This window comes from Megalobrama amblycephala, linkage group LG11 (genome assembly GCF_018812025.1).
Source record: "Megalobrama amblycephala isolate DHTTF-2021 linkage group LG11, ASM1881202v1, whole genome shotgun sequence".
NCBI lineage: Eukaryota > Metazoa > Chordata > Actinopteri > Cypriniformes > Xenocyprididae > Megalobrama > Megalobrama amblycephala.
The window spans coordinates 292,118-304,210 of NC_063054.1; the positions used below are offsets into that span (position 1 = coordinate 292,118).

General features: G+C 41.6%; 1 protein-coding gene across 18 annotated transcripts in view; it reads right to left on the reverse strand.

Annotated features, from left to right (window-relative positions):
* Nucleotides 1-12,093, reverse strand: part of ptprk (protein tyrosine phosphatase receptor type K) — a 188,701-nt gene that overhangs the window by 130,700 nt on the left and 45,908 nt on the right. For all 18 annotated transcript variants that reach the window (XM_048208172.1, XM_048208186.1, XM_048208185.1 and 15 more), the window contains one exon: nucleotides 7,070-7,192. In XM_048208172.1, the coding sequence (XP_048064129.1) occupies nucleotides 7,070-7,192 (123 nt within the window). The remainder of the gene's footprint in view (nucleotides 1-7,069; nucleotides 7,193-12,093) is intronic.

Sequence of the window (12,093 nt, forward strand, 5' to 3'; positions counted from 1 at the left end):
AGAGAAAGAGAATACGACCCCTTTAAATCAAGAGGTTGAGAAATAAGCGAAAGATATTGGGAAACAAGAAAGTGAGTAACAGAGAAGGAAACCACCAGTCATTACGTCAACTATTGATGATCTGATGTAAAACAGATCTGGCTCCAGAGGGTGTAGGAGTTGGATGTGAGCGCACAGAGTGAACGTCAAATGTGCAGGCACATTATAGCGTGCTCAGAGGTCTGATGCTAAAGTCACTCCTCAGTGGAATCAGAGCATGACTGAGCAGAAAAAACTTGTTCTTGTTACACACTGTTACAGAATTCAGCCTCGACGTGTGCCAAAACCACACCGCGTCAACAGCCCTGAATCCCACACAGGCCGACACACCCAGAACACTCACGAGAGAGAGAGAAGAAGAAGCGCTTTTTATATGGTTTTGAACCATAATTTAGCTTTACATGCACCATTTTCCTCCATGTGTCACTGAAACCTAAACAATTCAATCAAACACAAAAATGCATCGGCGGCACTTGAGGAACTAATTATTATATAATCTAATGCAGTAAACTGGGGTCCGCGTCATTTAATTCTGCAATACATCACCTTAAAATAACATTAAAACCAAGCATGAAGTAAATACATTTAAAATACAGTTTTACAAATTACTTTGAGATTCAATTCATTTTACATCCTGTAGTTCTTCAGTAGCCTTTAGCATTAAATCTCCATTCGACTCATTAGCACAGCTCCACGTTACACCGAATGACCTGAAAATATAAGCTGTTCCCTCTCAACATTCAGAGAGAAACAGACCTGTCAAACGCAGTCCCATCCCGAGCTCTCTTTGATTGCTCATGAAATGTGAATAGCTGAAATGGGCTGTTGGGTTTTTGGCAGTGATGTAAAAATGTGGGCATTCACATTCAGATCCCTGCCGTGAGAGAGAGAGAGAGAGAGAGAAGGGCCGGTCTGGACCCGGAGCGCATCTGCTGTTCACGGAGGAAACGCTCGCACAATGTGAGAAAAATCCTCCTCGTGTGATGTGAGAAAAATAAACCCTCTGAATGCATTTATAATGTGGCATTAAATATGAGTGTTTTACTATAATCTCACAGTTACAATAAAACACTGGCATCAAAACAAAACTGAAACAAAGCAAGAGTTCCTGCATTTGTTTTATATTATTATGATTTCACAGCAGTGAAAAATGTAAAGAATTTCCCAGAATAAACTGAAGAGAAAAGCATAGCAGTCATTATCTGTAAACAGGCTGATGAATAGATGAGAGGTGTCAAAACACACTGACGCTCTCAACAAGATGGCTGACAGAAGACACTCAAGATGGCTGTCACACTTCCCACAACACAACACTCGCGACCGAATCTCAGAGCGCCCACGCCACCTCTGCAGCACATCGGTCCGAACGGCGGCGCTGGGATTTTCCGGGCCGGCGCGGCGTCCTCTCCTTCATGCGGTGACCCACATTAACGGGAACGGTCCCTTTTGTCAGGCGATGTAGAGCGGAAAGCTCCGTCAGCGCAGTGAAACGCTCGTCCTTTAACGCTCACCGTAACTCAAGACCTTCAAAAGCACATGAGCCAGTCCGTTCAGTGCCACCGGTTTGCAGAAGCAGGACGGTTTTGTAGTTTATAAAATGTTGGGCAACATTACAAATCACTTCATCACACAGCCTTAAATGTGCTGATTATTTCAGCAAACATCACTCGATAGTGTTCACAGAACTTCCTGCATTACATTATTTTATATAATTATAAATTGCATTACTGCAGTTCATCGCTGATGTAAACTAGGGTGCGGTGTTTAGTGAAAAGAGACGTGTTAAAGTGTTATTTCAGCCAAAAATTTAATTTCTGTCATTAATCACCTCGTTCCACACCCGTAAGACCTTCAGAACACAAATTAAGATATTTTTGATGAAATCCGAGAGGTTTATGACAATATAATCACAACTTTCAAAGTCCAGAAATGTACTAAATACATCATCATGTGACTGCAGTGGTTCAACCTTAATGTTATGAAGAGACGAGAATACTTTTTGTGTGCAAAAACAAAACAAAAATAATGACTTTATTCAACAATCTCTTCTTTTCTGCATCATTCTCATAGGGCGGTGGTTAAATTGCTGTCAGACAGCTCTCAGATTTCATCAAAAATATCTTAATTTGTGTTCTGAAGATGAACGAAGGGTGTGGAACGACATGAGGGAGAGTAATTAATGACAGAATTTTTATTTTTGGGTGAACTAACCCTTTAATGTACTGTCAACATAAATGAGATCACTGTTTTTTGAATAAATTGCACTAGCTGATGTAATTAACAAGCTACTGCTCGTTAAGTAGGACTATCTATGAATATATGAAGTACCCACAATCATACCACGAGACGCTGAAAATTCAAAAGTGTTGTAATAAGGTTGATTCTGTGATGTTAAAAGATATTTTTGCCTTACATTAAACCAGTTCATTTGTCAGTGCAGTGAGACAGATGTGTGTCTGTCGCAGGTCCACACAGACTAACAATGGAAAAAAGCAGATGTTTCTTCTCGTTGCATACAAATTAGTGTCAGTGTAGATAGGGATTTTTTTTTATCAACGCTTGCAGTGCAGTTCAACACTTTTTCCAAGAAGTCGTCTTGACTGCCGTGTGGATGAGTATCAGGCATCTTGGCAAAAATACTGTCTCCCATGAACTGCTGGAAATATGGAGCTGAGGCAGTGTGTGGGACGTGCAGAACATGACAGTAAAATAAAGCAGATAGTGTGGATGATGAGGGAGTGCTGTGAATGCCATTTACACTGGGATCCTCCCTGCGCCGCAGTAACCTTCACTCCATTCCAGCCCAAAGTACACTTCAGCCGTCACACAGCGCCGGCCGTCTTCAGCAGGTTTACAGCTGGAGATCTGGGTGTGCAGAAAGCACCGTGACAATCAGTGTTTGTTCATAAGCATCCCGAGGCCGATCCATGAGGCGGATCTCCGCGCCCTCAGCTGAGACGTCCCAATTTTACATCTGAGCAGTTTCATAAAGAGCTCCATCTCCACATAAACAAACGCTTTTGCTGTTTATGACAGCAGAGAGGTGACCAAACGTGTGGGTCTTCTAGAGTTATTGAGCAACACAAAGACGAGAAACTGTCCAGCGTTTATTCCATCAAGGTATTTTTAAGAATAAGGCCTTTTCCCAAACCCATGACCTCTAAATCAAAAGTATCCAGTGTTTAAGAATCCCACTGAAGATCAGCAGCAAACTATCGGGAGGTGGATCACATGAGCGTCAGAGTCTGTTTTCCGTCGGGATCACCAGCTATCCTTGAGAAGGGTTGTTTTTCACTGCACAACACTATCAGTGCGAACGGCCCTTAAGGCAGAATGATACGGAAAACAGAAGCAGCATCTACTGTGAGTGTGCGACTCCACATCTCATCCTCTCCGGGTTTGTGTTCACTTACTGTTTCAATGAGTCACTCAGCCACGCCGTCCAAACGACTCCCTGCAGGACCGAGACATCAGAGACATCACGCCTGCGTCACGTTACCAAACGCTTTCTGATGGCACAGGCTGAGGAGAGGACTGAACTAGTGATGAACCTCTGTGACATACTCCCTCTATTCCCTTATCCGTCTCTCCATCAACCTCTCTCTTTCCTGTCTATCCTTCTGTCCACATTTCTGTCTCCTTCTGTCCATCTTTCGGTTTTGTCCTCCTGTCCAGTTTTGTCCACATTTCTGTCTCCTTCTGTCCATCTTTCGGTTTTGTCCTCCTGTCCAGTTTTGTCCACATTTCTGTCTCCTTCTGTCCATCTCTCTGTCTTTTCCCTTCCATCTGTCTAGATTTCCCACATCTATCTTTCTGTCCACATTTCTGTCGTTCCTGACCATCTTTTTGTTTTGTCCTCCTGTCCAAATTTGTCCGCATTTCTGTCTCTTCCTGTCCAATTTTATCCACATTTTCGTCTCTTCCTATCTAATTTTGTCCACATTTCTGTCTCCATCTCTCTGTCTTTTCCCTTCCATCTGTCTAGATTTCCCACATCTATCTTTCTGTCCACATTTCTGTCATTCCTGACTATCTTTTTGTATTGTCCTCCTGTCCATTTTTGTCCACATTTCTGTCTCTTTCTGTCTGTCCTTTTCCCTTTCCATCCTTCTCTCTTTTTCCTTCATATCTTTGTCCATGTTTCTGTCTTTTAATGTCCATGTTTTGTCAACATTTATGCCTCTTCCTGTCCAATTTTGTCCACATTTCTGTCTCCTTCTGTCCATCTCTCTGTCTTTTCCCTTCCATCTTTCTCGTTTTTCCCATGTCTATCTTTCTGTCCACATTTCTATCTTTTTCTGTCCATCTTATGTTTTGTCCTCCTGTCCAGTTTTGTCCACATTTCTGTCTCCATTTCTCTGTCTTTTCCCTTCCATCTGTCTCACTTTCCCGTGTCCATCTGTCCACATTTCTGTCATTCCTGACTATCTTTTTGTCTTGTCCTCCTGTCCAGTTTTGTCCACATTTCTGTCTCCATTTCTCTGTCTTTTCCCTTCCATCTGTCTCACTTTCCCGTGTCCATCTGTCCACATTTCTGTCGTTCCTGACTATCTTTTTGTCTTGTCCTCCTGTCCATTTTTGTCCACATTTCTGTCTCTTTCTGTCTGTCCTTTTCCTTTTCCCTTTCCATCCTTCTCTCTTTTTCCTGCATATCTTTGTCCACATTTCTGTCTTTTAATGTCCATGTTTTGTCAACATTTATGTCTCTTCCTGCCCATCTCTCTGTGCACTTTCCCTTTCCGTCCTCTTGTCTTTCCATTTTCTATCTTTCTGTCCTCATTTATGCCTCTTCCTGTCCAATTTTGTCCGCATTTCTGTCTCCTTCTGTCCATCTCTCTGTCTTTTCCCTTCCATCTGTCTCACTTTCCCGTGTCCATCTGTCCACATTTCTGTCGTTCCCGACTATCTTTTTCTCTTGTCCTCCTGTCCATTTTTGTCCACATTTCTGTCTCTTTCTGTCTGTCCTTTTCCCTTTCCATCCTTCTCTCTTTTTCCTGCATATCCTTGTCCACATTTCTGTCTTTTACTGTCCATGTTTTGTCAACATTTATGTCTCTTCCTGCCCATCTCTCTGTGCACTTTCCCTTTCCGTCCTCTTGTCTTTCCATTTTCTATCTTTCTGTCCTCATTTCTGTCTCTTCATGTCCAGTTTTGTCCACATTTTCATCTCTTTCTGTCCATCTCTCTGTCTTTTCCCTTTCCCATCTTCTCATTTTCCCCGTCCATATTTTCCCCCATCATCTTTTTCTGTCTATCTTTTTGTTTTGTCCTCCTGTCCAATTTTATCCACATTTCTGTCTCTTCCTGTCCTATTTTTCCCACATTTCCATCTGTTCATGTCCAGTTTTGTCCATATTTGTCTATTCTTGTCCAATTTTGTCCACCAACGCTCTGTGTATTTTCCCTTTCCGTCCTCTTCTCTTTCCACTGTCTTTATTTCTGTCCACATTTCTGTCTCTTTCTGTCTTGTCCTCCTGTCCAGTTTTGTCCTAATTTCTGTCTCTTCATGTCCAATTTTGTCCACATTTTCATCTCTTTCTGTCTTTTCCCTTTCCCATCTTCTCGCTTTCCCTGTCTGTATTTCTGTCCACATATCTATCTTTTCTGTCCATCTTTTTGTTTTGTCCTCCTGTCCAAATTTGTCCGCATTTCTGTCTCTTTCTGTCCATCTGTCTTTTCCCTTCCATCTGTCTCGCTTTCCCGTGTCCATCTTTCTGTAGACATTTCTGTCTCTTTCTGTCCATCTTTTTTGTCTTGTCCTCCTGTCCAATTTTATCCACATTTCCATCCGTTCCTGTCCAGTTTTGTCCATATTTGTCTATTCTTGTCCAATTTTGTCCACCAACGCTCTGTGTATTTTCCCTTTCCGTCCTCTTCTCTTTCCACTGTCTTTATTTCTGTTCACATTTCTGTCCATCTTTTTGGCTTGTTCTCCTGTGCATTTTTGTCCACATTTCTGTCTCTTTTACCTTTCCATGCTTCTCTCTTTTCCCTGTCCATCTTTCTGCTGAAAAGGGATTTCTGTTGATTCCCTGATATCAAAATCAAGTAATCACATAAATGTCCCATCTTTCTCGCCTTTAGATGAGAGGCATGTCGGACGAGAGTCCTCTAAACAGTGTTCTCAACCGAGAGACTGCGGCACGCGAGCAAACGCAGTGATAAATAAACCTCGATAAATGCATGACTATTAAATGCAGTAAAAAAATATATATATACAGTATATCATTGTGTTCATTTGCTCAAATGTGTTCGTCATCCAGACGCCTCAAGCGAGATGCACCAGCTATTTTCATAAAAGCCTGACAAAAGCTGTAATGTTCTCCTTTAGGTCCTCTTCTAGTGAACCCCTACCTGACTGAAAGCAAGGGCTGACGACCTTCTCTGTTCTCCTGCCTTGATTAATAACTTAATATCTTATTAATTAGGGAATTTAGCTGAGAGTGAAATGCTTTAATTTCCCTGAGCAGAATCTGCTGTCTGAAAACGAGTGATTAAGCGGCGGAGAGGTGAGAAGTGAAGGTCGCAACGCTCCGCTCTCCCCTCTCATTCGCGTCTTCTTTGAGCGCATTTAAAAAGCTTAATTGTGTCACGTATGACAGTCCTTTGACCAAAGCCTTTTTTCCAGCCTTCGGCACTTTGCACGTTTTGTCATGTAAATGGCAGAGTATTTCCAGATCCCATCCGGAGTGTGTTCAGAGAGCAGGAACAGCGGCTGAAGGAAGATTAATGTTCTGTTACCTGCCTATTTTCTCTCAACTTCCTCAGTTCTCCAGTAATGGCTTTTACCCTGACACGATAAGACGGCGCTGCAAATTTGTTCAAATGTTAGCAGCCCATTAAAACATTCCTAAATCTGCCGTACTGTTTAAACAAGCCCAGGGGCAGATAAAACCCTGTGTTTCCTTTCTCGTGTTTCGCTCTGTGTTCCTTCAAACTGGAGATCGCCCCTCTTGCCCCAGATTCTCCAGCGATGAGGTTAGCGCATGTGATGGGATCTGGTTTAGTCCAGCGTGTGTGATGGACTCACCCTGGGGCAGGTCAGAGGGCAGGTACGGCACTTCCTGAGCGCTGACGTGTGTCCAGTCGAAGTCGTCGTACAGATCCTGCTGGTAGTCGCACTGTGCCGGGCCGTCGTCGAAGGTGCAGCCGCCTAGAAGAGACAAACATTACATGAGCGAGAACTCAAACACAACAACAACTTTATTAGTACAGAACACACATTCACTGTTGATGACTTTATGTGAATGAGATGATCTGAAAGTCTGTGACCAATAATGAAAATGCACACAGATTTCATGTTTTCTAAAAAATTTTTTTTTTTTCACATGGTCGACCGATATTGTTTTTTCATGGCCGATATCTTAGAAAGTAGGGTGGCCGATAAAAGCCGATATATAGGCCTATTTATTTACTTTATATTTACTTTATATTTATCTGAATTCATATTTAATAAATTAGAAATAAATAATTTGAAAATTAATTAAAAATAAATTTTTAAACCAACTTACTCCAGATAGTACGGAAGAGGATTAGGGCCAAGCAATAATAAAAAAATAAAACCATCTCGAGATTAAAGTTGTTAAATTTCGAGAAAAAAGTCAAAATAAAATGTTGAGAATAAACTCATTAAATTACGAGAAAAAAGTCATTAAACTACGAGAAAAAAGTCATTAAATTACGAGAAAAAAGTTGTTAAATTATGAGAACAAATTAGTAATTTAACAAATTTGTTCTCGTAATTTAACGATTTTTTTCTCGTAATTTAATGACTTTATTCTCAACATTTTATCTCGACTTTTTTCTCGAAATTTAACGAGTTTTTTCTCGTAATTTAACAAGTTTATTCTCAACATTTTATCTCGACTTTTTTCTCGAAATTTAATGAGTTTATTCTTGTAATTTAACGACTTTTTTCTCGTAATTTAACGAGTTTATTCTCGTTAATTTAACAACTTTTTTCTCATAATTTAACGACTTTTTTCTCGTAATTTAACACATTTATTCTTGTAATTTAACGACTTTTTTCTCGTAATTTAACGACTTTTTTCTCGAAATTTAACAACTTTAATCTCGAGATGGTTTTATTTTTTTATTATTGCTTGGCCCTAATCCTCTTCCGTAAAATAGCAACTAATCGTATTACAGTATTTCTCACAAATTAAGAAATTGTTTGAAAAAATAAGAATAAAAAGGAAGTAAACACTGTAACTAACAGGACACTCCATAATCTGGTCAGTTTGTGTGCGCTGGGAATCATATTTTAAAATAAAAGTTATTTTGTTACAGCCAAACGAAATAACATATCGGTCAATGTCATTATTTTAAAAATGCCAAATATCTGCCGATATATCGGCCTACCTTTTTTTATTTTATTATAAACTTCTGAGAAAGTGACAAATTAAGTCCACCTAAATATGTGTGTTTTACATGTTTTCTCATACGTTACGTTTTTGTCAAACTGTTCACGTTAATACTTTATTGCAAACATGACATTATTTTTAATTAAGATTATGAATCCACGATTTTCCATTTGATCACAGATCTTTATTGAAAAACTATAATATTTTGAAATGGCATATAAATACTATTGTATATGATTATGATATATTCAGATGAAGGGTATTGTAATCAATGCAGGCGCGGAAGAGATCGCAGGTGAGATGTGGATCTAAATGCAGTGGCGTTTTACAAACAAACTGGGAAACCAGGAACAAGATCACTCACATCTATAAACATTTAACAACTGATAAAGAACAGAGGAAACACAAGGGCTGTATGTACACAAGCTAACAGGACACACCTGGAACAATCAGACTAATCAACAGAGAAAACTACAAACGACTACAAATATGACACTAGAAACAGGAAGTGCAACAAAAGTCCTGACATGACACGAGAACTTATCACAAGTATATGAATATGATATGTGAAAATGGTGATTATTTAGTGCTGTAGATTATTTCAAAGTACCATTTGATACCATCACTGTACCATGAAAACGCAGTACTTTTCATAGGGTAAAACAACAACACTAATTTACTGTATGACAGATGAACAGGAGACTGTCTGCACATGCCCAGAACCAGTGCTCTCACTCTGTGTTTCTCAAGTCGCCTCATGTTCTTCTGAACACAAGCCTTCTCTGATGCCGTGCCAGACTCTGTTACTCATTTACAGAGATTACTGATAGCTCAGTCTATTATGAAAACAGTGATGACGAGCTCTAGCACATACAGTCAATGACTCAAATCAGCAAACAGGAGCTTTATAAACCTCTGACAGCCACACAGACCTGCAGAGAGCACAAATCACCTGTGATTCACACGGTTTGGTATGTTAGAGATGTGGTGTAGCAGTAGAGTACTTCATGATGGCATATAAGATAGTGTTCCTGTGAAGAGTGCGTCACATCCTGATGCCATTCTCACTCTCACTCTCTGTCAATATCTGCCCGTCTGTCTACACTGCAATGTGTGTGTGTGTGTGTGTGTGTGAGAGAGAGCGAAGGAGTTACAGAGCAGTGGTGGAGCAATGCTGTAAGTGTAACCCCTCCAGTTCGAACCACCCGCTCTAAAGCAGGGCTCGAACCCGGGTCTCTAGCATGGGAGTCGGGCTCTCTAACTAGGAGGCTAAAGACCGCAGTCGTTAGAGCGCCTCTTGAGACCAGGGGAGTGAGGTTTACATGCACAGTTCTTACCGACCTACGGCCGTTACACTCAGCCCCCTAAACCTCACTCCCATCCGGGTCACGGCACCATCGTAACCCCTCCAGTTCGAACCGCCCGCTCTAAGTGGGGCTCGAACCCTGGTCCGCCGGCATTGGAGTCGGGCGCTCTAACAAGGACCGCAGTCTCTAGTATCAGTCGCTAGAGCGCCTCTTGAGACCAGGGGAGTGAGGTTTACATGCACAGCTCTTACCGACCTACGGCCGTTACATACAGTCCCAGTAAAGTACGACAGATTGTAGTGATCTGCTGGATCCTCCACAATCCATCAATAAATATCAACTTGCAAGATTGCGAATTGTGGCATGCAACCAGCAATTTGGACACATCTGTGCCATTATATGATTCTGATTTGATAATAAAGTCCACCAGCGAGGTAAAGGAGGGTAAAATACTCTCCCATCCTAACATCCTCCAGACTGGACGTTCATCTGAACGATTAACTATCATCATCCTGAAAAACTGTTTGGCAGGACGTCGTGACCGACTCAGAGCTTGTTAGTCACTCTAAAGCAATGCATTCATTATGTGAGGTTTTCTCACCTGAGTAAAGGTCAGACGCTCTGTGTTTTACATCCACTGACCTTTACAACATCTCAGTGATGTCACAGAGAGAGCACAAATCCGGACGGATGAAGGTGTTAATTAAAGCGAGAAGGAAATACCTCCACCTTCCCAAAGGAGACCACACAAATTCATCTGCACCACGTCGGAAAACAACAACAGAAATGTTTTTACAAAACATTTTGCAGCTCCTTTAGCTGCCCGATATGTCAGCATAAGAGACCTGACATAAAACATTTTAATTGAATTTTAAGGAAACGTCCTGTGTCAGTGTGTTGAAACACACGTTTCCTACCTTTTGCACTTCAAACGCATGCAAATGCAGGAAACGGCTGACGAGGACTTCTGCAAACAGAGCGCTCGCTGCGAGAGTGGATTCAGCGTGTAAATCAAACGAGCTAAAGCAGAAGACAGAAGACGGAAAGAGCCTTCCGGAGGCCAGGAGAGACGCGCGAGTGTCTGTCTGCACACTTAATCTGAGTGATTATACAGACGGACTAATAATACTGCTGTCATTTACTGCTAATCCTCAGACTTAGCGCCATGTCATGCTAATATCATTTGAGACGCACGAAATTAAAAGACATGTCATTTCACATGCATCCAAGAGCACTAATAAAAGCTGAGCCTCAAACCTCTAACAACAACAACATCAAGTGATATATTAGCTAATTATTGATCAAATTATAACAATAAAGTACGTTAACGGGAAAATGCAAAGCAAAATAGGATGGGTTTTGTTTAAAAGTGCAAATCGTAAAAAAAATCGAAAGAAGTGCAAACGAAGAGGAGCGACGTCATTTCGGACAAAATCAAGCCAAAACGAAGTTCATTTTTGTTCGTTTCAGGAGTTTGAGACAGCTTGCCAAAAGTAACTTTCCAGTTCGCTGCAGCCGGTAAACGCCTCCAAACTCCCATTGGTCCATGGCGATTATGTAAAAGGTGGGTGTGGCTCTGAGGCTCCGCCCTCTTTGAGGTGCAAATCTTCTTCTGTTCAGTCCATCGAGGTCAGACGCGAGTAAAAACATGAACAAAATGATTAACTGGAAATGAATAAAAACTAAAATAGCACTGTGTCAGAGTTGTCGTCTTTAGTGCCTCTGTAAGTGCTGGATATCGGTGAAATGTGTGAGTTTTAAATGCCTAGCCAAACAAAGAGATTCCCAAACCAAAGCAGAACATCTTCAAATTCAAGACATAATACGACACCCACTAACTCGTCTCGCAGCGTTTAATTTATCTACAGCACAGGAAATTGAGCTCTGCCCACATACGCACACACATAATACTCTTCAGCATCACAAACCAAACACCTCCACACACCATCTGACTCTCTTTGAGGCGCTTGGCTCTGCCGAGGGGCCGGAATAACCATGGATTGCTGGCCCGAGGACAGAGCGCTGACAACAACCCCCGTCTCTGTGCCGAGGACAGAATTCATCTGTTTAAATGGGGAAGCGGCTATTCAGGAGGTCCAGATCGCCACAATCCCACTGCCTTATGCGGCGAACATCTTTCATGGCCCGTTGGCATTTCACGGCGCTCACCTCGGTCCATTGTGCGGCACAGACGGGCCGGGCGCTTTAATGAGTCCATAACGTGCCGCTCCGCTCCAGATGGGCCCGAACGCGCCTCCTACATTCAGCGTGGCTGCAAGGACACTAACGGGGATGATTTGCATACTAATCTATGGCTGCAAATATTCAGCCTTGCTAATGAAATAATAGCCTGCTCTTCATTTACATAATAAAATAATTATTGT